General features: G+C 45.0%; 1 protein-coding gene across 4 annotated transcripts in view; it reads left to right on the plus strand.

Moving 5' to 3' along the window:
- Positions 1-27,579, plus strand: part of ASB7 (ankyrin repeat and SOCS box containing 7) — a 94,007-nt gene that overhangs the window by 12,336 nt on the left and 54,092 nt on the right. For all 4 annotated transcript variants that reach the window (XR_012753068.1, XR_012753067.1, XM_075346004.1 and 1 more), the window contains exon 4: positions 14,750-15,005. Coding sequence is in view for 2 of the 4 variants with exons in the window: in XM_075346004.1 (XP_075202119.1) it covers positions 14,768-15,005 (238 nt within the window). In the remaining 2 variants the exon portion in view is untranslated. The remainder of the gene's footprint in view (positions 1-14,749; positions 15,006-27,579) is intronic.

The raw sequence follows: 27,579 nt of genomic DNA on the forward strand, positions 1-27,579 counted from the left end.
GCCGCTCTAAAGGCGGAAGGAGTGGTGACCTCCGTCCCTCTTCAGGAACAAGGTCACGGTTTTTACTCCAATCTGTTTGTGGTCCCAAAAAAGGACGGATCGTACGACCCGTCCTGGATCTAAAGTTGCTCAACAGACACGTAAAAGTCAGGAGGTTCCGGATGGAATCCCTACGCTCCGTCATAGCCTCAATGTCTCAAGGAGATTTTCTAGCATCAATAGATATCAAAGATGCGTATCTCCACGTGCCGATTGCACCAGAGCATCAGCGTTTCCTACGCTTCGTCATACACGACGAACACCTGCAGTTCGTAGCGTTACCTTTCGGTCTGGCAACAGCCCCCCGGGTCTTCACCAAAGTCATGGCAGCAGTAGTAGCTGTTCTGCACTCGCAGGGTCACTCGGTCATCCCGTATCTAGACGACCTGCTTATAAAGGCACCCTCTCAAGAGGCATGCCAGCACAGTCTGAAGGTGGCACTAGACACTCTCCAGAGTTTCGGGTGGATTATCAACTTTCCAAGGTCTCATCTAACCCCGACCCAATCTCTGACTTATCTTGGCATGGAGTTTCATACTCTCTCAGCGATAGTGAAGCTTCCACTGGACAAGCAGTGCTCGCTACGGACTGGAGTGCAATCTGTCCTTCAGAGCCAGTCGCACTCACTAGGCGCCTCATGCATTTCCTAGGAAAGATGGTAGCAGCAATGGAGGCAGTCCCGTTCGCGCAGTTTCATCTGCGCCCTCTACAATGGGACATTCTACGCCAATGGGATGGGAAATCGACGTCCCTCGACAGGACTGTCTCCCTCTCTCAGACTGCCAAGGACTCTCTGCGTTGGTGGCTTCTCCCCACCTCATTGTCACAGGGAAAGTCGTTCCTTCCCCCGTCCTGGGCAGTGGTCACGACGGATGCGAGCCTATCAGGGTGGGGAGCGGTGTTTCTCCACCACAGGGCTCAGGGGACGTGGACTCAGGAAGAGTCCACCCTGCAGATCAATGTTCTGGAAATCAGAGCAATCTATCTTGCCCTGCGAGCCTTCCAACAATGGCTGGAAGGCAAGCAGATTCGGATTCAGTCGGACAATTCCACGGCGGTGGCGTACATCAACCACCAAGGGGGAACACGCAGTCGCCAAGCTTTTCAAGAAGTCCAGCGGATTTTGACGTGGGTGGAAAGCAGAGCGTCCACCATATCCGCAGTTCACATCCCAGGCGTGGAAAACTGGGAAGCAGACTTTCTCAGTCGCCAGGGCATGGACGCAGGAGAATGGTCCCTTCACCCGGACGTGTTTCAGCAGATCTGTTGCCGCTGGGGGACGCCGGACGTCGATCTGATGGCGTCACGGCACAACAACAAGGTCCCAGTTTTCATGGCACGGTCTCACGATCACCGAGCACTGGCGGCAGACGCCTTGGTTCAGGATTGGTCGCAATTCCGACTCCCCTATGTGTTCCCACCTCTAGCATTGTTACCCAGAGTTCTCCGGAAAATCAGGTCCGACTGCCATCGAGCCATACTCGTCGCTCCAGATTGGCCAAGAAGGTCGTGGTACCCGGATCTGTGGCATCTCACGGTAGGCCAACCGTGGACACTACCAGACCGTCCAGATTTGCTGTCTCAAGGGCCGTTTTTCCATCTGAATTCTGCGGCCCTGAACCTGACTGTGTGGCCATTGAGTCCTGGATCCTAGCGGCCTCAGGTTTATCTCATGAAGTTGTTGCCACAATGAGACAGGCTAGAAAACCATCCTCAGCTAAGATCTATCACAGGACGTGGAAGATATTCTTAGCGTGGTGCTTGGCTCAAGGGTTTTCTCCCTGGCCATTTGCATTGCCAATTTTTCTTTCCTTCCTGCAGTCTGGGTTGGAAAAAGGTTTGTCGCTTAGCTCTCTTAAGGGTCAAGTCTCCGCGCTATCCGTATTCTTTCAGAAGCGCTTGGCACGGCTTTCTAAAGTACGCACGTTTCTCCAAGGAGTTTCTCATATCGTTCCTCCTTACAGACGGCCATTGGAACCCTGGGATCTGAACAAGGTTCTCATTGCTCTCCAGAAGCCGCCTTTCGAGCCTTTGAAAGAGGTTTCCCTTTCTCGGCTTTCACAAAAGGTAGTTTTTCTTGTGGCGGTCACGTCTCTTCGAAGAGTGTCCGAGCTAGCGGCGTTATCTTGCAAATCTCCCTTCCTGGTGTTTCACCAAGACAAGGTAGTACTGCGTCCAATTCCAGAGTTTTCTCCCAAGGTGGTTTCTTCCTTTCATCTCAATCAGGATATCACTTTGCCATCTTTGTGTCCGCATCCAGTTCACCAATTTGAAAAGGGTTTACATCTGTTGGACCTGGTGAGAGCACTCAGGATTTACATTTCTCGCACGGCGTCTCTACGCCGTTCTGATGCGCTCTTTGTCCTAGTCGCTGGTCAGCATAAGGGATCGCAAGCTTCCAAATCCACCCTGGCGCGGTGGATCAAGGAACCAATTCTTCACACATACCGTTCTGCTGGGCTTCCGACTCCATCTGGACTGAAGGCCCATTCTACCAGAGCCGTGGGTGCGTCCTGGGCATTGCGGCATCAGGCTACGGCTCAGCAAGTGTGCCAGGCGGCTACCTGGTCGAGTCTGCACACGTTTACCAAACACTATCAAGTGCATACCTACGCTTCGGCAGATGCCAGCCTAGGTAGACAGGTCCTTCAGGCGGCGGTGGCCCACCTGTAGGAAGAGGCTGTCTGACAGCCTGTTCATGTGGTATCTTTTTACCCACCCAGGGACTGCTTTTGGACGTCCCACTGTCTGGGTCTCCCAATTAGGAGCGAAAAAGAAGAAGGGAATTTTGTTTACTTACCGTAAATTCCTTTTCTTCTAGCTCCAATTGGGAGACCCAGCACCCGCCCTATTTGTTCTTAGGGTTTCGTTTTTCGGGTGCACATGTTGTTCATGTTGTTTCTTAAGTTCTCCGATCTTGTTATCGGATTGAATTTGTTTTTGAAACTGTTATTGGCTTTCCTCCTTCTTGCTTTGGTACTAAAACTGAGGAATCCGTACTCCTACGGGAGGGTGTATAGCCAGAAGGGGAGGGGCCTTACACTTTTAAGTGTAGTTCTTTGTGCGGCCTCCAGAGGCAGTAGCTATACACCCACTGTCTGGGTCTCCCAATTGGAGCTAGAAGAAAAGGAATTTACGGTAAGTAAACAAAATTCCCTTCTTTGCAACAAATCAAAAATAAAAAAAATCTAAACTTTATTTGATCCTTTATCGTCTTGTGAGTGCTGGAGTTACCCTTTATGATTTATATGGGTATCGGCATCCGGGCAGATATCTAGGATCAATTGTGGGCCTGAACCATATATATATATGCGGGCGGGTTCAACCAGATTAAAAACACACACACACACTAATACATATATATATATATATATATATATATATATTAGTGTGTGTGTGTGTTTTTAATCTGGTTGAACCCGCCGATTCCAGATATCTGCTAGTTTGCCCATCATCACAACAGACATGATACTGATTGACAGCTGGCTCTCCGCAGCTAGGCAGAGGGGAGACAGCTGTCAATGAGCATAAAATAATCATAAATACATCGCCGCAGAAGAGAAGATGCCGCCCTGTTGACACGCTGTGAATGGGAGCTGCTGAATCCACAGCAGGTGCAGTCCGTGCCTGCTCTGAGTCAGCAGAGATCGCCGTCAGGCAGAGCAAGCAGGTAGTTAGCAACTACTTGCATGTTACATCTTAGCCCCATGCACAATAACAATAATTGTCGCAGGTAATCCCTTTAAGGGGTTTTCTAAGGAGGGATATATGTATTTTGCAATCTTAGAAAATGGTTTGAGGAAAAAAAAGTCAATATTCAACATCACTAATCGTCCCACCATCCAATTCCAAAGTTGTCTCTGTTCCAGTTACAGCAATGTGCTCGCTGCAGTCAGTCCCTGGCTGTTGTGAGAGACCTCTTTAACCAGTGATTGGCTGCAGTGTTCACATATCTTTGTGACGGGACATCATTGCTGTAGTCACAAGAAGGGAGGAAACAGGGTTTGATTGGGAGCACAGGAAGATTAAGTAAAGCAAGTGTTGCTTTTATTTCTTAAAAAAAAAAATAATAAAAATGTAGCTCTGTTCAGACAATCCCTTTTAGACAATTGTCAAATTTGTTAAATGTGCAACAATATCAAAATATTGTTGCCCCCACCTGTGTTTGCGCCAGTACTGGGATTAAATATGAGATCAAGTTGAACTCCTAATCTCAGTATTTCACCACAAATGATTTGTTAGGATGCACAATTTTACATTCTATTTTAATGGCATTGTATACGAATAGACAACCTATTTTGAGTGTGCATAGTGTGCTGAATAAAATAAGAAAATAAGCATACTTACCTATTGGCGAGTGCTGTATTATATTCCAAGTGATCCCTGTTTATTTCATGTGAGCGTTGTATCCGGTCACATGGTCGCTGATAGCCTGCAGTGCATTGAAAAGGGGTTGCCCAGTAGTGGACAACATTTACCCAATAGGGCATTTTTTTTTGTTTTCATATTTCCTTCATCCCCTCCCCCCCGGGCCATTTTTTTTTCTCCATGACACAGTTTTATGAGGGCTAGTTTAGTTTTGCTGGTTACACCATCTTACCATTCAATATACTGAAAAACCGAGATAAAAATATTCCAAGTGCATTGAAATTACCCTCTAAAATGCAAATTTTGGAGGATTTTGTATTTGATTATTGTGCTGTAAATATAACTTGGCCTTAGGCATCTCCAGGTTATTACAAATACAGTGATATATAGATTGTATATGGATTTTTTTTTTCTTAAACGGTAAAAGCAGATTAAAAAAATTTATTAAAAAAAAATAAAAAAATATATATATATTTTCTGTTACTATATTCTGAGACATATAAGGTTTTCATTCTTACGTTGCTGGTCCGGTGTCGGAGCCTGCTCTTGTGTAAAATGAAAAAACAAACCATGAATCATCAGATCCATCATGTATGTTAATACATACCGTATATACTGGCGTATAAGACGACTTTTTACCCCCTTAAAATAATGGCTACAGTGGGGGGTCGTCTTATACGCCGGATATACGGGGGGGGGGGGTGTATGTACACTGCAGCGTCCAGGGGAGGTGGTGGAAGCAGCTCTGGAGCACAGGGGAACGCTGCGGGCTGCATCCTTTGATCTCCTGCACCCGCTCATATAATATGCACAGCCGCTGTCCATCTCCAATGGTGCTGAAATCGCACGCAGTGAGGGGCTGGGGAGCGGTGCATATTATATGAGCCTGCGTCCCAGTGTGATCGCACATGTCCCCCATGTGTTAGATTTGGCCCCCAGGCTGCTGCTCATTCTAAAATAAAAAAGCTTCACTTACCCCCTCCAGCGTTTCTCCCCGTGTCCCTGCTTCCACTGTGATCAGGCAGGCAGAGAGCTCAGCCTGCTGTGCCGATCACATGACCGCACTGACAACCAGGAAGTGGAAGAACAGAAGCACGGAGCCAGACAGGAGGGAGCTCAGCGCTGCAGGAGATAAGGAAAGAGGGTTTTATTTTACTTTGGGCAGCAGCCTGGGGGCCATATCTGACACAGGGGGACTTGTGCGATCTATAGGGGCCATGGGCAGCACTATGGGGGAGATATCTAACACAGGGGGACTTGTGCCCATTATGGGCCCCAGTGAGCTGCTTCTAACCCCCCAGATGTATGCCCTGCCAATCCCCCCCCCCGCCGATGCCGCGGGTGCTGTACCCGCCGAGCCGCGGGTGCAGGCCCCACAGAGCAGCAGAGTTGTGTGTATTTGTCTGTATGTAGCAGAGTTGTATGTGTTTGTCTGTATGTAGCAGAGTTGTACGTGTTTGTCTGTAGCAGAGTTGTACGTGTTTGTCTGTATGTAGCAGAGTTGTATGTGTTTGTCTGTATGTAGCAGAGTTGTATGTGTTTGTCTGTATGTAGCAGAGTTGTATGTGTTTGTCTGTATGTAGCAGAGTTGTACGTGTTTGTCTGCATGTAGCAGAGTTGTACGTGTTTGTCTGTATGTAGCAGAGTTGTATGTGTTTGTCTGTATGTAGCAGAGTTGTATGTGTTTGTCTGTATGTAGCAGAGTTGTATGTGTTTGTCTGTATGTAGCAGAGTTGTATGTGTTTGTCTGTATGTAGCAGAGTTGTATGTGTTTGTCTGTATGTAGCAGAGTTGTGTGTATTTGTCTGTATGTAGCAGAGTTGTATGTGTTTGTCTGTATGTAGCAGAGTTGTGTGTGTCTGTAGCAGAGTGTAGTACCATTGTTTCAGTCCAGTTGTGGCTTTATACAGCAGGGAGGAGCATTCCTTGCTGTACTAAGTGAACATTGGAGCGATTGATCTGTCAATGGCCCTTTAAAAACATATTGTACGGCTCTCGCGGAATTAAAATTAACATGTTGCAATCAAAGCAGACTTTTTTTCATTTGGGAGCGGGGTAGTCTTATACAGTGAGTATATCCCAAATTCTATATTTTTAGGGCAGAAGTTGGGGGTCGTCTCATACGCCCAGTCGTCTTATACGCCGGCATATACGGTATTAACCAGGGTCCCACACATACAATATAGTCCTAAAAATGACCACTAGTACTTATTATTTTGGTCTAATAAAGTCAGATAGACAAGATTTATGCAAAAACAGTATAAATTTATTATTCATAAATAGTTAAAGGCACACAGTGCATGAAGTGAATTTTAAAACCATGCATACATATGACAGGACAGTGCGTTAGATCAATTTATGTAATGGTGCTGGTAACAAAAAGTATATATGTTGGAGGCTAGGAATATTTGTTGGTAGGTCAAATATACAGACAATATAAATGGTTGTTAATGCAGAACCAATACAATGGTATTACCGGTTAATCACCCGGGAGTATATCCCTATCAAACACAATATGTAATGTTGGCATTTCTTGTGCTGCACAATACACAGATCTTAGGGTATGTTTAGATCACTAGACACAACCTATATATTCCCAACACATAGGTAATATGCACATATAGGTCATTTAATCACATCAATTATATCACAAAAAAACATAATTTATAAATTCATGGCATAAAGGACAATACTCTGACCCATTAAATAACACATAAGTCATTCACTTGGTAAAGTTTATACTTATATTACCCAGAATCAGGGAAAGTATGGTTGTCATCTGGGGGTGTATATCCCAGAGGCCAAAATACCCACTGAAAGTGCTATGTATGGTGCAGAATCAATCATCAGTTGGTATTCAATCATAAAATCTCACCTCCACCATAATACGATGTAGGCATGCAGGTCATAACTCATTTAAGCTAGCACAGAGGAATGTCATATACCGCAATATAAACATCAATCATGCTCCAAACATCCTCGTGGTTAGCAATGTTAGGGATAACCAAAGAGCATTATATGAACGCCTCATAGTATAATCACCTTGAGACGAAGCTCTTGCGAAACGCGTCAGGTGCGGGGCAGTGCGTTTAGTATCTTATGGCTACAGCTGGTATGTTATACTATGAGGCGTTCATATAATGCTCTTTGGTTATCCCTAACATTGCTAACCACGAGGATGTTTGGAGCATGATTGATGTTTATATTGCGGTATATGACATTCCTCTGTGCTAGCTTAAATGAGTTATGACCTGCATGCCTACATCGTATTATGGTGGAGGTGAGATTTTATGATTGAATACCAACTGATGATTGATTCTGCACCATACATAGCACTTTCAGTGGGTATTTTGGCCTCTGGGATATACACCCCCAGATGACAACCATACTTTCCCTGATTCTGGGTAATATAAGTATAAACTTTACCAAGTGAATGACTTATGTGTTATTTAATGGGTCAGAGTATTGTCCTTTATGCCATGAATTTATAAATTATGTTTTTTTGTGATATAATTGATGTGATTAAATGACCTGTATGTGCATATTACCTATGTGTTGGGAATATATAGGTTGTGTCTAGTGATCTAAACATACCCTAAGATCTGTGTATTGTGCAGCACAAGAAATGCCAACATTACATATTGTGTTTGATAGGGATATACTCCCGGGTGATTAACCGGTAATACCATTGTATTGGTTCTGCATTAACAACCATTTATATTGTCTGTATATTTGACCTACCAACAAATATTCCTAGCCTCCAACATATATACTTTTTGTTACCAGCGCCATTACATAAATTGATCTAACGCACTGTCCTGTCATATGTATGCATGGTTTTAAAATTCACTTCATGCACTGTGTGCCTTTAACTATTTATGAATAATAAATTTATACTGTTTTTGCATAAATCTTGTCTATCTGACTTTATTACACCAAAATAATAAGTACTAGTGGTCATTTTTAGGACTATCTTGTGTAAAATGAGCTGACGTTTTTCTTGATACCATTTTAGGGTAGATAGGACATTTTATTCGCTTTTTATTATATCTTTTGGAGGAAGTTTGCCGGGAAACCACAAATCTGGTGTTTCATTTTTTTTTCCTTTTTACAGCATTTTACAATCTGGTTAGTTTTTATATTTTGGAAAAAACCATTTCACAGGGTGTTGCTATCTGACCATTACACAGGCAGCACATAAACTGCAAAATCCACTTATTGCATATCATACATAGACATTAAAGGGAACCTGTCAGGTGGAATATGCACCCAGGACCACGAGCAGTTCTGGGTGCATACTGCTAATCCCTGCCTAACCGTCCCTGTATACACTAGCATAGATAAAGAGATCTTTAGAAAAAGTACTTCTAAAGATCTTTTATCTTGTGCTAATGAGGCCAAAGACTAGTGCCCTGGGCGTTGGTTTCCCTGGCTAGTCGGCTCCATTAGCATCTTAGTACGCCCCTGTGAGCATGCTATTTTGCTAATGAATGCGCAGCATCAGAGGATGATCTCAATCACCTCTCCACCGCCATTGCCGCCCGATGCTGGATTTCGGCTCAGTGCACATGACCCCGGAGTTTGGGTCATGCGCACTACTTCAGTTTGAAGCCAGGACACATACACCCGGCTTCATAGTGCGCATGACCGGAACTCCGGGATCATGCGCACTGAGACGAAATCCAGCATCTGGCGGCAGAGAGGTGAGTGAGATCATCCTGTGACGCTGCGTATTCATTAGCATGATAGCACATTCACAGGGGCCCACAGGGACGTACTAACATGCTAATGGAGCCAAATAGCCAGGGGAACTAAATCCCAGGGGACTAGTCCCTGCACTGTAAATGTTTCCCCCATGCTGGCACGGTCCCCCCACCTTGGCACAGCCGCACACAGTTAAAAAAACAAACAAAAAAAAAACAAAACACCTCACCTTCCAATACCTGCTCCACCGCTGCATGCTGCTGGGTCCTCAGTTCCCATGTGGCCACAAGACGTCATTATGCTGCCGCTTACTGACACTCCGCCGTCTCCTAGGCAACATGCCTGCGGCCTAGGAGAGGAGGAGTGTCAGAGCGAGAAGAAATGTCTCCTCTGCTCCAACACAACGTTGTACTGCTGGAGCCATAACACCGACAGTTCAAAGTGGCTGAATGAGGCGACGGCGCGCGTGCCATAGGTTCACCATCACTGCTGTAATATTTCAATCACTTGTACTATATACATCAATACCGCAACAGTGTAGTATACAGTAAAATTGTTGTTCTCTTGCCACATTAACCCCTTCAGCCCCCGGGCACTTTCCGTTTTTGCGTTTTTGTTTTTTGCTCCCCTTCTTCCGAGAGGCGTAACTTTTTTATTTTTCCATCAATCTTGCCATATGAGGGCTTGTTTTTTGCGGGACGAGTTGTACTTTTAAATGAAACCATAAGTTTTACCATATAGTGTACTGGAAAACGGCAAAAAAATTCCAAGTGCGGAAAAATTGCAAAAAAAGTGGGATTGTACAATAGTTTTTGGGATATTTTATTCACCGTGTTCACTATATGGTAAAACTGATGTGTGGGTATGATGCCTCAGGTCGGTGCGAGTTTGTAGACACCAAACATGTATAGGTTTACTTGTATCTAAGGGGTTAAAAAAAATTCACAAGCCTGTCCAAAAAACGTGGCGCACGTTTTGCGCCATTTCCAAAACCCGTAGCGTTCTCATTTTTCAGGATCTGAGGCTCAGTGATGGCTTATTTTTTGCGTCTCGACATGACGTTCTTAACGGTACCATTTTTGCGCAGATGCTACGTTTTGATCGCCTGTTATTGCATTTTGCGCAAAATTTGCGGCGACCAAAAAACGTAATTTTGGCGTTTGGAATTTTTTTGCCGCTACGCCGTTTACTGATCAGATTCATTGTTTTTATATTTTGATAGATCGGGCATTTCTGAACGCGGCGATACCAAATATGTGTGTATTTTTTATTTTTTTAACCCTTTAATTTTCAATGGGGTGAAAGGGGGGTGATTTGAACTTTTAGGTTTTTTTATTTTTTTTAATTTTTTAAAACTTTTTTTTTACTTTTTTTTTTTATTTTACTAGTCCCCCTAGGGGGCTATTGCGATCAGCAATCCGATCGCTCTGCACTATCTGCAGATCTCAGCTACAGAGCTGAGAACTGCAGATTTGCTGCTTCACTTTCAATGCCGGCTGTATTCCGGCATTGAGAGGAAGTGACTCATGTTAGCTACAGGCGTCATCACATGACCCTGTGCTACCATGGCAACCGCCGAAAGTCACGTGATCATGTCACGTGACTTCCGGTGGGGGCGGGGTAAGTCACTGTCATGGCGGCGTCCATATACATATCGCTGCCAAGACTTTGGCAGCAAAATGTAAGGGGTTAATGGCCGCGGGTGGAAGAGATTCCACCCGCGGCTAGCAGGCACACATATCAGCTGTTGATATGTTTTGATATGTTTTGATAAAATCGTGTTTTCTCTGCTGCAGATCTAGCATTTATACAGAGCTCATGAATATGCTGGACTACCTGGCAGAACACTTAGTCCTGTAATGATAATCTCCTGTTGATTAATCTGTGATTTTATAAAAACGACACTACCTAGTAAGTGACACATCGCTGGAATCAGGGTCTCTGTCTCTATATAACGCTGCACGGTAGTGAAAAACGGGTGACAGATTCACTTTAGGGTCGTTCTTTGCCTCAATAGTCATTTTGTGCTGACAGACTTCCTTTCTAAAAAAAAAAAATATCTGTTTAGGAGGTTTTTGCTATGTAGCAATCTGGAGTAGTCCCTCTTTATGTGAAGGGGCTTAGGCTGCTTTCACACATTCGGTTTTTCCTGTGCGGCACAATCCTGCGCTTTGCAGAAAAAACGCAACCTTTTTTTTTGCCGCCATTTGCGTTTTTTTTTGCATAGACTTACACTAGTGCCGTATTGTGGCGCATGGGCTTGCGTTCCGTCCGTTTTTTGCCGCATGCGGCAGGTTTAGCCGATGCGGTGGCCGGATGGAACGTTGCCTGGCACGTTTTTTTGTCCGGCAAAAAAAAAAAAACTGCATCGCGCCGCATCCGGCCGATGCGGCGCAATTTGCAATGCATACCATGCAAAAAACGCATAAGGCCGCCGCATGCGGTTTTTTCCACTGCGCATGCTCAATAGTGTGCCGCAAGCGGCAAAAACCGGACGGGCCGCATGTAAAAAACTTATGCAAAGGATGCGGTTTTGTCGCCGCGTCCGTTGCATAGGTTTTAGAGCCGAATTGGCCGGCTCTGCTAAAACCGGAGGTGTGAAAGCAGCCTTAGCAGTCATGATCTGTAGAGAAACATTGAGCATTTTACAGAGGACAGAGAGGGCTGAGCTGGATGCTGCACTTTTTACACCATTCTCCCAGAGGTGGGCAATGAGTTAAAGCCCCATACACCAAATGATTTTTGAAGCCATCCATTTTGACATGACTATTCGGAATGATTAATAGGCATGATGTCCTCCTGGGAGATAAGCCCCCACTAGTCTAAAAGTGACTGATTTAAGACATGATGTGTTGCCAGCTTCCTATTAGATGATCTGAATACAGTTGATGAGATGAACAGTTTATGTTATACGTTGTTGAGAAGACTTGAAGATTTGTTTATACAGGTAAGATACCTTTCTTTAAAGCCTCATCCGTGTACACGGATTATAACGCCCAGACCGGCCCCGGGCCTCCTGACCTGAACTTGACCGCACCACACACTCCTGACGCCTCAGTGAGGCTGAGCCTAAAATCGCACAGGGGTATAGTAAATCATCCATTATTCAACTAGAGAAAAACGGATTATTTTTCATCTGTATTGTTATCTGAGTGCCATCCGTTTGGCATCCATTTTTTTTACAGAAGTAGTTTTTAAAATTTACAAGACCAAATAGTTTCCTATGTTAGAGTATTGCAATGTATCCATGAAAAGTGGTGCTTTATGAGTGATCCATATGGGTTACGGTTTTTATTTCTGTGCGCAGTCATAGCTTTGTTTACATATTAAATTGGTTAATATTATTGGTTAAATATTATATTAACATCTTGGCAGTGCACTCATTGTTTTCTCTGGCATATGCACATCAATATTATGTTGCGAAACAAGGTTTCTCTAAAATACCTTGTGTTGCCAGTAGTGCCTGTGAGCGGCGCTATTGTGCTCCACTTATTCCCATCGCATGGCGCCCCCTGGGCTCCGTGACTTCTAATGTCTGGTGATGTCACGTGAACTTCCTGTTGACCTGACATCACCGTTGTTTGCCTCAGTCTTCCTGAGTCACTGGGCGGTGATTCACCACTCGTCACAGCCCAGCATCTCCCTGCTCTGCAGATCACCACAAGCAGGAGCGATGCTGGGCTGTGATGAGCAGTGAAACGCCGCCCAGTGACTCAGGAAGACTGAGGCCAACAACGGTGATGTCAGGTCAACAGGAAGTTCATGTGACATCAACAGACATCAGAGGTCACGCGAAGGGGATGAGCGGAGCACAGTAGCGCCGCTCACAGGCACTATTGGCAACACAAGGTATTCGAGAGAAATCTTGTTTCTCAAAATATCATTAATGTGCCTATGAAAACTAACTAGTGAACCACCTCATTTATAGGAGAAATTGGTTTTCCCAGAACAAAGTACATTTTAATTACTAAATCTTGGAATAATAATTATTTCTACAATTGGATTTGTTAAAAAAACGTTCTTGTGCTGAGATGATCCAGTACATGTGCCCCTGCTACATACTGTCTCATTTGCTGTGTCTGACCATACATAGTTGCTCCAGCTCATGGGTGGCACATAGCACAGTGCCTGGACAAGAGGTGAAGCAAATGTCACTTGTGATAAGTCAGTATACAGATGACAGCAGGGGCTTGCAGCTGCTGCAAATGTCACTTGTGATTAGTGAGTATACAGATGACAGCAGGGGCTTGCAGCTTCTGCAAATGTCACTTGTGATAAGTGAGTATACAGTTGACAGCAGGGGCTTGCAGCTTCTGCAAATGTCACTTGTGATAAGTGAGTATACGGATGACAGCAGGGGCTTGCAGCTGCTGCAGATGTCACTTGTGATAAGTGAGTATACGGATGACAGCAGGGGCTTGCAGCTGCTGCAGATGTCACTTGTGATAAGTGAGTATACGGATGACAGCAGGGGCTTGCAGCCGCTGCAAAAGTCACTTGTCATAAGTGAGTATACAGATGACAGCAGGGGCTTGCAGCTGCTGCAAATGTCACTTGTGATAAGTGAGTATACAGTTGACAGCAGGGGCTTGCAGCTTCTGCAAATGTCACTTGTGATAAGTGAGTATACAGTTGACAGCAGGGGCTTGCAGCTTCTGCAAATGTCACTTGTGATAAGTGAGTATACGGATGACAGCAGGGGCTTGCAGCTGCTGCAGATGTCACTTGTGATAAGTGAGTATACGGATGACAGCAGGGGCTTGCAGCTGCTGCAGATGTCACTTGTGAGAAGTGAGTATACGGATGACAGCAGGGGCTTGCAGCTGCTGCAGATGTCACTTGTGAGAAGTGAGTATACGGATGACAGCAGGGGCTTGCAGCCGCTGCAAATGTCACTTGTCATAAGTGAGTATACAGATGACAGCAGGGGCTTGCAGCTGCTGCAAATGTCACTTGTGATTAGTGAGTATACAGATGACAGCAGGGGCTTGCAGCTGCTGCAAATGTCACTTGTGATTAGTGAGTATACAGATGACAGCAGGGGCTTGCAGCTTCTGCAAATGTCACTTGTGATAAGTGAGTATACAGTTGACAGCAGGGGCTTGCAGCTTCTGCAAATGTCACTTGTGATAAGTGAGTATACAGATGACAGCAGGGGCTTGCAGCTGCTGCTTTTTGAGGTAACATATTTCCCTGCCTGTTTTATCACAGGCGTGAGTGTTTATACCATGTGTCTCCAGCTCTCTCAGGTCATCATAAATCCAGTTACTGGATGTACCTGGCTGCTGGAGCTCCTACATCACTGACTCATTTGTGATGACCTGGGCAAGTTCGTGGCATGGTAGGAACACTCACTCCTGTGATAAAACACAATAATGTTCTAATGCACTTATGTACATAAATTCTGTAGTTTAATAGGATTCACCAATGCCAGCCAAAAGATGCTATAAAGGCAGATATGGTCATGACAGTCCTGATGGTCCTTATTAAATCCCATGCTGCGCTGACCATTCAACAGCCTATCAGGACGACAATGAGGTGACATCGCTATGGCCATGCCAGGTGTTGTTAATGCAGCAGCACGGCAGGCATTGCCCTGTGATCCGCAGATGTTAAGCCTGTATGTTTGTGACTTCAGGTGACTACACTTGAATCTATGTGGAGGAAGAGCAGAGCGTGGAGAATGTTACATCATCACTGCCGCAGGAATCCTGAGCTGCAGGAGGAATTGCGGATCCAGGGGGCAGTGGCTGTCGGCGATGTCCACACCGTCCGCTCAATGCTGGAACAGGGCTACTCCCCGAATGGCCGGGATACTAACGGATGGACTCTTCTGCACTTCTCAGCAGCCAGAGGGAAAGAAAGATGCGTGAGAGTATTCCTGGAACACGGAGGTGAGAGGCATTTTGTTTTTATGTAGAGCCAAATATTTTATGAGAAAGAGGTAATTTTTTTTCCTCCTGGAGGAAAACCGATTTGCAGACTTTTTTTTGTAAGGCAGCATTGCCTGGCCTATGAGTCTCCCTACACAAACGTGGCACTCTCCATAATACGGAATCGTACAGCCAAGACAAGGGGTGCACAATCCTTTTTGGTATAAGGGCCACATCATCCACTTTCATGGGCAATAATAAAACATGACTTGTGAGCATGTAATGGGGGCCACATAGTTTGGCATCAAGGACCGTACGTTGTACCCCCTGTGCCCTAAACTTTATTAATATACTACACTTTGAAGCACCACGTCAACGTTTTGTTTTTTTTATTATACCGCCGGAATGGTTTTTCTAATCTGTAAATATTATGAGCGGTGGCACTTGCTTCAAAGAGTAAAATATCCGATTTATTGAAAACTTCTTAAAACGTCTCGGCATGGAGACCCCAGTCAGGGGCCGGAGATCAGATGATGGCTGTTCCGCTCTGCGCTTCCACGGCTCCTGACCGGTCGGATATTTTACTCTTTGAAGCAAGTGCTGCTGTTCATCTGCATTTTCGGATCTACAAATTTCCCTCCCTTCTGGGACTGATTCAGCAGCGCACCGCTACATCATACTGGAATCACTGCGAACCGAACAAAAGTGGGGAGTCATTTCTAATTGTCCTGCATGATAGTGCCAAGCTTGCGCTTCCTTACAAATTATTACAGTGCTCCCAATATAAGTCTCCTGTCCCTTGTATTATAGTCACGCTCCGGTGGCTTCATCTTCTATTGTCGCCGCTCCTGTCTTTCTCCAGTGATATGTGACCTCCCGGCAGCTCCAGTTTTTCATGGAGCGCCCTTGAGGTCACAACTTAGTCCGTATCTATGGGAGTTTCTTTCTGGCTCTCATAGATTTGCATTGGGAGCTTCTGATGTAACTTCTGACTTCCAGCCAGTTAGAAATTACAGTCACAAGATGGCGCCGTGGGACCGGAGCAGCGTCCGTAAAAGGGGAAGCAAGTGGAAGGTGAGTATACAACAGAGAGCAGGGGAATTAAATTAAAGGCCACTCCAACGCTGAAAAAAAAAAAAAAACCACAGGAGAGGTGCTTTAATTAGATATAGTATCTTTCTATTTAAAGGTGCTTTCCAGGGATATTGATATTCTATCCTCTCCTATGGGAGAAAAATCTCTTGCAAGTCCGTGCTCCTATTTCATTAGGGGTTAGGTCATCAATAAGACACCGGTGGAGGTCCTACGCCTGCACCCACCATAGGATAGGTCATTTATATGTTTGTCCCAGAGAAATCTTTTAAGGGTTTGGAACATGAAACTGGATTAATGGGAGATTTCCAGCCCAATTTTTTGGATAGAATACAGGCGTAGCATTTCTTTTAAAATCCCGTAGTGTGGGTATTAAATCTTTATGAAATTAAAAGTGAAAATAAATAAAACAATGAGCCGGATTATAAGTTGCTATATGCAGGGCTGTGGAGTTGGTAAGCCAAACCTTCGACTCCGACTCCTCAATTTCTCTTGCACCGACTCCGACTCCACGTCTCCGACTCCCACATATATTGCTTATAGTTAGGTGAAAAATTTATTGTAGTACATGAACATGTGTATGTGAACATCAGACATTTAATAATTTTTATGATACAATAATCAAGATATTTGGATAGAACATAAAATATATTTATTGGAATACAACTTTAGAACACTAAAAACTAATAAATTGTAAATATGTAATACACTATGTAACATACAGTAGATTACATATATATCTTGTGTGTGTGTGTATATATAATATATATATATATATATTACATATTTACAATTTATTAGTTTTTTGTGTTCTAAAGTTGTATTCCAATAACTATATTTTATGTTCTATCTAAATATCTTGATTATTGTATCATAAAAATTATTAAATATCTGATGTTCACATTGTACTGCAATAAATGTTTCACTTAAATATAAGCATTATACTAAATGTTATTTAGTAAAATATTTAGCACATTCTGCATTGCACTACTGTCCCCAATTTATTCTATATTTTAGGAATCGGAGTCGGTGCATTTTATACCGGCTCCGACTCCACAGCCCTGGTTATATGTGCAATACGATCACGTTCACACCGTGGCCGTTTCACAGGCAAAACCCAAGAGAGAAAAAAAACAAAACTCAAAATGAGCACGTACCCTATAATAAGCTAAAGAGTAGTGGTATATTCAAATAACAGGGTGCTTTATTAACACGGTTTGATCAAAGAGCATAAAAGCCATCGCATCGTGACAGTGTACCCAATCGGGACGGTCCTACTCTAGTATTAAAACCTTGCCTTGCGTCAGTGACATCTGTATGAATAAGGACAGAGAAGGACAAGGCCCCAAATGTAGCCACCTGTCCTGGAAAGCCATATATCTGACTAGTGCCAGGTAAGGCTCAGTTCAGATGTGCAGTAGTCATCACTTGAAAATGGATCCAGGAGCAATCAGTTTTCTTAGCAGAACAAAAACGTTGTGCAGACGACTTTTTTTTTTCTCCAACTAAAAACACTTTCAGCTGGATCCATTCATTGAAGTCTATGGTGAACGGATCCTTTAAGTAGCCATCCGCTTTTCTTCCATGTCAAACGCATTTGTTTTTTGCTTATGGAAACTATTTTAAACATCTGAATAATGGTGTGATCGTAGCCCTACGTGTGTCTGGTTTAGTTATTAAATCTAGGTAATTTGCAGCAGAAAATCCACAAGATGATCTGTAAATTTGGTGTACATTTGCATCTGCCAATTTACACTCAATACATTTGCTGCGACTGAGTGTACAGAATAATATCGAGAAATAAATCTATCAACTGATAGTAATGAAGAGTCACAAAGTTTTCATTCACGCTTAAAGGGAACCTGTCATGTGTAAAAACGCTATTGACCTGCAGATAATGGGATTAATCTGCAGGTAATAGCATCTGAGAGCGGCCTGGCAGTTGCATATTGAACTTTGTTACTGGGAGTAAATTAACTTTATTCCTCCTGGCAGCATTCAGATTTCAGTCACGCGGGCAGCGCCGGCACAGGTTCAGTCACCGCTCTGTGTATGGAGAATGGAGGCTGTAACTGTGCCCCCCACACTGACTGACAGCTGGTTCTAATGTTGAGTGCCTGTCAGTCAGTGCCGGGGCACGGCTACAGTTGCCACTCTAGATTCAGAGTGGTGACTAAATCTGTGTCGGTGACACCCTCGTGCTCTTCTGAAGCCGGGGTGCATGACGCGTCCTACGTCATGCATACAAGCCGGCATTGAGGTCCCGCTCATGCGCTTTACAATACTTTGATCTACCCTGCTCAGGACAGATCAAAGTGCGGCTGCACAAGACCTCAATGCCAGCCTGTGTGCATGACGTGGATGCATCATGTACCCAGGCTTCAGAAGAAGGAGGACAAAGATGGCCAAAAGAGGAGGCGCCGGACCCAGAGAACGGAGACACCCGTCTGACCCATCTGCACCACACTGACCATTTAGGTGAGTATTATAAAGTGATTTTTACGTTCTACACAGCGGCCTGAGCTCTTATATACAGCATGTTAGAATACTGTGTATAACAGCCCACTGGAGATTGCCGCTACTTATAGGCCCCAAATCTGGTGACCGGTTCACTTTAACCTGCATAATAACCCTAAATCTGCAGGTTAATAGCATTTTTACAAGTGACAAGTTCTGTTTAAGAAGTATTTATGCTCTGATTGATACTTTGTACATTTTTGAAGCAGTGTGATGCCATTTTGCTTTATTGCCAGGAGATGGCAGCGCTAGATAGCTATGAACTGAGCAAAAGTAAAAACCTAACACTTTACTTTTTGCCCCTTTTTTCATGAGCTGAATTCTAAGATCTAAGGCCCCTTTCACACATCAGTGTTTTGCTGTCAGTCACAATCCCTCAAATTTTGAAGAAAACAGATCCGGTGACTGATGCCGCTGGATTTGTTTTTTTGTCATCGACTTGTATTAGCGACACATGGCCTCACATTTCATCCGTCAAAAATGATTCGGAGGATGGAGACGACGTACAAACTAACGTTTTTTGTCTGCGTCGAAAAAATCCATCGCCATCCGTCGTTTGGTAGAATGGAAGCCTATGGGGGCAGGATCCGTCGTAATTCGTCAAATGACGAAATCCGGCGACGGATTCCATTTTTTTTAAACTGAGCATGCTCCAATTTATTATTTAGTATCAAAATAGCCAGCCCCCAATTAGGAAAGGTATATAAACCTGCCAGGTAGGGCTTCACTCATCAATGTCCCAGCAAGCAGTCCCGCCCGCGGGAGTCCCGCCCGGCAAGCATTTTTTTTCTTTTCAGTGCTGCCCTTGTATTTCAATAAAGAGCTGAATAGCTCCTACTTTGTTGAAAAAAGTGAGTTAAAAAAAAATAAATATTAAAATTGTTCCAAAACCTTGGCTTCCGTAGTATCATTTCACCAAGGTAACTTTAAATTTTTGGGTTATGTCTCACAGCACCTGTGGTGGATATTTTGGTTTACTTGCAATACCTCAGTGTTTGAGGTTGTATTTTAAACAAAAACATGGTGTATATAAATGGGGAATGCAGAAATTGGGACTTTAAATTTTTGCCAGGATATTTAAAACATTACATCTGTGGTCAATATCTATTCAAGTGGGGGTTTAGGGATTTAAAGTGGGAAGGAGGGTATTTACTGTACAATGGTGTTTGCAAGGTACTACTTGGGGGGGAGTGTTTTCTTGCTCACCGCGCATATTTAAAACCTTTTAATATGTTTAGCGCTGTCCTTCTCGCTCCTTTTCAACAACGATCGCTTCCAAACGATTCGCCTCAAAAGTAAAAATCCACCACATAGATCTTTACAATCTTGGCAATCACACCTTCCATTTTTGCCACTTGCTCTACAACCTGTCAAAGATGGGGAGTAAAAACACTGTACATATAGGTTTTTAGTAGCCAATAATGTTTGGGAGTTTCCCATTGGGCGTTTTCAAAAAACGGATCTGTCAAAAAACGAATGACAGAACTGATGTGACGGATCAGTTTGTTCGCTGGATCTGCTAGTCGTATCCGTTGAAAAAACTGATCCGTTGCATCAATTTTTCCACAATCTGCGACGGATCCATCAAGCTAATGGATTGTGTGTGACTGACGGCAAAAAACTGATGTGTGAAAGGGGCCTAAGACTTTCTATGTACACAAAAGGCCTTTTCCTCTCAAATAGTGTTCACATTTTTTTTCTAAATCTGAGTTATTGAACGCTTCTCTTTTGTGGATACAATCCATCCACATCACAGGTGTGACATATCAAGATGCTGATTAGAAAGCAGGATTATTGCACAGGTGTGCCTTCGGTTGACCACAACAAAAGCCCACTCTAAAATATGCAGCTTTATCACACAGCATCATGCCACAGATGTCACAAGTTTGGATGGAGCGTGCAGTTGGCACTCTGACCACAGGAGTGTTCACCAGAGCTGTTGCCTGTCAACTGAATGTTGATTTCGCTTCCATAAGCAGTGTCCAAAGCATTTAAGTGACTTTGGCAGAACATCCAACCGGCCTCACAACCGCAGATCACGTGTATCCATGTGATCCCAGAACCCCAACATTCAGCATCTTCACCTCCTAGGTCATTTGAGTCCGGCCACCCGGACAGCTGCTGTAACAATCAATGTACATAACCAAAGAATTTGTACAAACTGCCTGAAGCCGTCTCACGGAAGCTCCTCTGCTGCTCGAGTCCTCACTGGGGTTTTCACCTGACTGCAGTTCGTTGTTGTAACCATCTTGAATGGGAAAATGCTCACATACGATGGCGTGTGGCAGATTGGAAAGGTGTTCTCTTCACAGATGAATCCCAGTTTTCTCTCTATAGGGCTGGTGCTTGCTGCATTTATGGCATCATGTGGGTGAGTGGTTTGCTGCTGTCAGTGTTGTGAATACACTGAATAGAGTGGCGCATGGTGGCTGTGGTTATGGTATGGGCAGGCATTTGTGATGGACAACAAACATAGGTGCATTTTATTGATGCCATTTTGAATGCACAGAGAAATCGTGACCAGATCCTGAGGCCATTGTTCTGCCATTCATCTGTGACCATCACCTCATCTTGCAGCTTGACAATGCACGGCTCCATGTTGCAGGGATCTGTACACAATTCCTGGAACCTCAAAACATCCCAATTCTTGCTGGCCAGCATACTCACCGGACATGTCACCCATTCAGCATGTTTGCGATAATCTCGATTGGCGTATAGAAAAGCGTGTTCAAGTTCCTGCTAATATCCAGCAACTTCACACAACCATTGAAGAGTGGACCAACAATCCACAGGCCACAATCAACAATCTGATCATCTATATACATGCGAGATATGTTGCACTGTGTGAGACAAATGGTGATCACACGAGATACTGACTGGTTTTCTGACCCTCCCCGAACTCCCCCTCAATACTATAAAACTGCACATTTTAGAGTGGCCTTTTTTTGTGGCCAGCCTAAAGCTGGTGTCACACACAGCGACAATGACAACGACGTCGCTGCTACGTCACCATTTTCTGTGACGTTGCAGCGACGTCCCGTCGCTGTCACTGTGTGTGACATCCAGCAACGACCTGGCCCCTGCTGTGAGGTCGCCGGTCGTTGCTGAATGTCCAGCTTCATTTTTTGGTCGTCACTCTCCTGCTGTGACACACAGATCGCTGTGTGTGACAGCGAGAGAGCGACGAAATGAAGCGAGCAGGGAGCAGGAGCCGGTGTCTGGCAGCTGTGGTAAGCTGTAACCAGCGTAAACATCGGGTAACCAAGGGAAGACCTTTCCCTGGTTACCCGATATTTACCTTAGTTACCAGCCTCCGCTCTTGCTGCCAGTGGCGGCTCCTGCTGTCTGCACATGTGGCTGCAGTACACATCAGGTAATTAACCCGATGTATACTGTAGCAAGGAAAGCAAGGAGCCAGCGCTAAGCAGTGCACGCGGCTCCCTGCTCTCTGCACTGTGACATGTAGCTGCAGCACACATCGGGTTAATTTAACCCGATGTGTACTGTACCTAGGAGAGCAAGGAGCCAGCGCTAAGCGCGGCTCCTTGCTCTCTGCACATGTAGCGACGTTATGATCGCTGCTGCGTCGCTGTGTTTGACAGCTAAGCAGCGATCATGACAGCGACTTACAAGGTCGCTGTTACGTCACCGAAAATGGTGACGTAACAGCGACGTCGTTGTCGCTGTTGCTTAGTGTGAACCCAGCTTAAGGCACACCAATAATCAAGCTATCTAATCAGCATCTTCATATGCTACACCAGTGAGGTGGATGGATTATCTCTGCAAAGGCGAAGAGCTCACTAACACAGATTTAGACAATTTTGTGATCAATATTTGAGTGACAAAGGCCGTTTGTGTTCATAGCCTAAGGCAGGGGTGGGCAATTAATTTTTCCATGGTGCCGCATAAGAAATTGGGATGGCTTTAGAGGGCCGGACTAATATAATTACCTCGGTTCTACTTCTTTTTATATATATATATATATATATATATATATATATATATATATATATAGTATACTGTATGTGTGTGTATGTATACATACACACACGAACACACACACAGCCAGGCCTCCTATACATATACACACACACACACACACACACACACACACACACACACACAGCCAGGCCTCCTAAACACATGCAGACATACATACACACGCAGCCAGGCTCCCTATACACATGCATACATACATATATACACACACACACACACACACACACACACACACAGCCAGGCCTCCTATACACATGCATACATACACACACACACAGCCAGGCCTCCTACATGCGCGCACAAACACACACACGGCCAGGCCTCCTATACTCCTCAGAGGAGAGCAGAAACAGTGCAGGAAGTCAGGAATCAGCTTCTTTGCAGTGAAGCTCCGGTCCCACCCCCAGGTCTGCTCCGTGTGAGAGGCTGAATGCAGCTTCCGTAGAGCAGTGTGTGCAGCTGCCGGCCTTCTGTCACTACAGACAGGGATCTTCAGGGCCGGAGCGGCCGCACACACCAATGAGACAGATAGTCGGGCGGCCCCCGTCCCCGCAGGTTACTAGTAACCACTCACCTCTCCCTTCTTACTGTCGCTCCTCAGGCACCTCCGTATGTGCCCCCCGCTGAGCTGCTTCTCTTTTGCATGCTCAGGCTGCGCCGACGCTGTATTCCTAGGAGGCCCCGGCTGCTGCAGCGTCTTCTCCTGCCGGGCGGGAACTTTTCAAATGACACACGCGCGCCGTACTGACGACATCAGGGCGCGCGTGTGTCACACAGAGCATCTGCCGGGCAGGGAACAGAGGACAGATTCCTGCGTTCCGCTGCCTGCACTGTGCAGCGCTGCAGGATCGGTTCCCTGCACGGCACGCAGCGTGTGATGACGGCGATCTGACCAGGGACCTCCCCGGAGCCTGGAGCTCCGTCAACAGGTCAGATTGCTCTCATCACTGACCGGCCAGCAAGGACGCCATGAACCAGGCGGGCCGGTCACAGAGAGTAGGCGGGCCGGATGTGGCCCACGGGGCCGCCTCTTGTCCAGGTCTGGCCTAAGGGCTAAAACTTTTTCTATGTACCCACGGGACTCTGTATCTGCGGATTTTTCTGCATCAAAATCCGCAGCTTTCCCCCGGAATCTGCACCTTTTTATAGGTGCGGATTTGACGCGGATTTTGTTGCGGATTTTGAGATTTATTTTTTTTTTTTAATTCAATTGAATAGGCAAAATCCGCACGAAAATCCGCAACAATAATTGACATGCTGCAGATTTTTCCGCACGAAAATCCGCAGCGTGGGCACAGCATTTCCCAAATGCCATAGAAATGGCTGGGGAGTAGCTGTGCTGCAGATTTCTGGAAAATCTGCGGCTTTAATGGGAGAAAAATTAATTGTTGTATTTTTTTTTTTTGTTTTTGTTCAGTGTATATACATTTCTTTATTGTAGTGTCCATCAAATCCTGTAAATTTACCAGCGTGAGGAATAACACCCACATTGCTCTCCTTCAGGAGAAGGGTTACCCGTCTGGCTCTTCATCAATTCTTACTACAAGAGCTGTACATGTAAATATAGTGTTACCTTCTTATAGCCCTATGGGTGCTTGCACTGAGGTTAAAGGGTAGAGATGGGTATTGAATCGAGATGAGCGGTTCCATTGAGGCTCGGTTCACCGGCAGCAAACGCGAGCCTAGCCTGCCCAGGCTCAATCCAGATTCGAACCCCGAAGCAAGTCACTGATTGACAAAAAGCTTGTTTCTTTGCCCACATACAGCTAGCTATAAGCAGATCCCTTCCGTGTGGGGGCTTTTTCAAAAATTTTTTTTTTCTTTGCATACCACATCTGAGCACGCTGCCCCCCCCCCTAAACCCCCACCCATGCAAGCCTTCCAAACACTGCAAGTGGCTCGCCCAGGGCTGAGCACCAAGCGTACCTTAGCACACCGATGCTGGCATGAGTTTTGTTACCATGTAGAGCATCCGATTCCCGAACCCGAATCTTGATTTTTAAATTTGTTGTTCGGTTCGAAAACTGAACCTCAGGTTCACTCATCTCTAATATTGAGGGAGTTCTCCTACAGCCAATGTGGACGTGCTATTTGCTGTCACATGAACATGAAACTTTTGTCCTCTCCTTTAGCAACTTTAGTCTGGGGCCACATGGGGGTCTACTGCGATCCTCGCATGACACTTGGCTCACACCGGCAGCACAGCAGGAGCCAAGTGTCATGCGAGTGTCACTGCGACTGAGGTCCGATCATGCGATCGGACCACAGCTGCGGGGGGCGGGCCGGCACTGAGGAGGGCCGGCGCTGAGGAGGAGAGGGAGGGATTTAACCCCTCTCACTCCTACGTTGCCAGCTATTGCCATTCTCGCCCTGCACGTGCGGTACACCGGTGTAATGAGAGTACAGTGCGATTTTTCTCTTGCCCCATAGACTTGAATGAGTGCGAGAGAAACCTGGATCGCATTCCACCTGCAGCATGTTGCGATTGTTGCCTCGGTCCGATTAGGGCTGAGAAATGAATCTCTCATGGGTGCTGGCACACAGGCTAAAATTGGTCCGAGTGGAATGCGATGTTTTATCTCATTCCACAATGCTTATTTAGCGTCCATTCCTTGTACCCATTTGGGGCTCTCACTCTACAGTTAGTAAAGTGCTTGTACCATTTGATCATGCATTATATTAACTTTTAAAACTGTCTTTTCATATGACTCTGTAATCCCCTCTCCATTAATATATTCCATATATTCTGCTCTTAAAACGAGCATAAAGATTACAGTGAGCAGATCCATATGTTGTACAAGTGTAACGTCACAGTGATGTCAGTCTGCCGCTGTCCTTGTTTCTCTGATTTAGTTGCCAGAGATGACGTTTTTCTTTCTTGTGGTTTCTAGTGTGAAAGTGATGTCTTCAAGTGTTTTAATTCCAACAGTAATTAGAAACATTCAGACGACTCTGATCATAAATGTGGAGGATCTATGAGTATCATTACCATCTTGTAACTATAATTTTGTAAAAGATTTTATATTCTATATTCTCTGAATAGTATTGTTGACTGATGTGGGGGACTAAGATGCATAGAACAGTGCACAGACCCATATGCTTACTATTGAGCCTGTACACCTCTTTGTGCGCAAAACCTGTGCACTCTAGAGCAGTGGCTTTTGACTGATCAATCAGTGGTGGCCTCAGGACCCAGACCCCCCATCAGTAGTACTGCAATGCTTATAATATATATAAAAACATTTGCATAATGAGTTACACTTTAAGTGAGCACTTACCGTATTTTTCAGACTATAAGACGCACTTTTTTTCCTCCAAAATTTTAGGAGAAAGTGGGGGGGTGCATCTTATAGTTCGATGGCTGCGGGTAAGGGGGTGCAGTGGTGGAGCGGGTGATCAGAGGCAGGAGCAGGCTGTAGCAGCGCCTACCGTGACCACGTGGGCCCGCTCATTGGCCTCATTTCATATGTACTGCATCCAGATGCCCATAATCTCTCAGCCCTGAAGCCGGCGCTGAGAGGTGGGGGTGCGCGCATACTAAACAGCCGGCCTGCGTGATCATCCCTGGTTCCTACAGCCTCGAGTGAACATGTGTGGTTATATTCACTGCCCCTGCGTATCATTATCAGCGCGGGGGGGCAGTGAATAAGTATACTCACCGGTCACCGTTCCCTGCAGCGTCTACCTGGCCGCTGATGTGTGTGGAGAGTGATGCGCACAGTGATGAAGTAATCGCTGTGCGCACGTCTCCACACAGGTCAGCGGCGCTGCTGCTTGCACAGACAGGAAGACGAGCGATGCTGCGTGGAGTGAGGAAAGGTGAGTATAAACGTTTATTTTTTTGTGTGCCACAGGATATGGGCCATATACCTGGATGGGGGTATATAGCAGGATTGGGGCACATATCAGGATGGGGGTATTTATCAGGATGGGGGGACATAAATACAAGGATAGGGATAATATACAAGGCAGGAGGATCATTACCAGGATGGGGTACCTAAGTAGACAATTTGGGGACATTACCCCCATAACAGTGTCAGCAGCAGATTCTCGCCCCATATGACCACATTTTTTGCTTAAAATTTTATTTTCCTCCTCTAAAACGAGAGTGCGTCTTATGGTCCGGTGTGTCTTATAGTCCGAAAAATACAGTATGTTCTCTTGTCACAGTGTTTTAGTTCTCACAGATTTTAATCAAATATTTGGCAAAAATTCCATCTGAATGCAAAACTGAAGTACAGTGGATGGTTATGCCCATACCCACTGTGATACCTACAGTTAGGTCCAGAAATATTTGGACAGTGACACAAGTTTTGTTATTTTAGCTGTTTACAAAAACATGTTCAGAAATACAATTATATATATATAATATGGGCTGAAAGTGCACACTCCCAGCTGCAATATGAGAGTTTTCACATCCAAATCGGAGAAAGGGTTTAGGAATCATAGCTCTGTAATGCATAGCCTCCTCTTTTTAAAGGGACCAAAAGTAATTGGACAAGGGACTCTAAGGGCTGCAATTAACTCTGAAGGCGTCTCCCTCGTTAACCTGTAATCAATGAAGTAGTTAAAAGGTCTGGGGTTGATTACAGGTGTGTGGTTTTGCATTTGGAAGCTGTTGCTGTGACCAGACAACATGCGGTCTAAGGAACTCTCAATTGAGGTGAAGCAGAACATCCTGAGGCTTAAAAAAAAGAAAAAATCCATCAGAGAGATAGCAGACATGCTTGGCGTAGCAAAATCAACAGTCGGGTACATTCTGAGAAAAAAGGAATTGACTGGTGAGCTTGGGAACTCAAAAAGGCCTGGGCGTCCACGGATGACAACAGTGGTGGATGATCGCCGCATACTTTCTTTGGTGAAGAAGAACCCGTTCACAACATCAACTGAAGTCCAGAACACTCTCAGTGAAGTAGGTGTATCTGTCTCTAAGTCAACAGGAAAGAGAAGACTCCATGAAAGTAAATACAAAGGGTTCACATCTAGA

The sequence above is a fragment of the Anomaloglossus baeobatrachus genome, chromosome 4 (assembly GCF_048569485.1).
Source record: "Anomaloglossus baeobatrachus isolate aAnoBae1 chromosome 4, aAnoBae1.hap1, whole genome shotgun sequence".
Taxonomy (NCBI): domain Eukaryota; kingdom Metazoa; phylum Chordata; class Amphibia; order Anura; family Aromobatidae; genus Anomaloglossus; species Anomaloglossus baeobatrachus.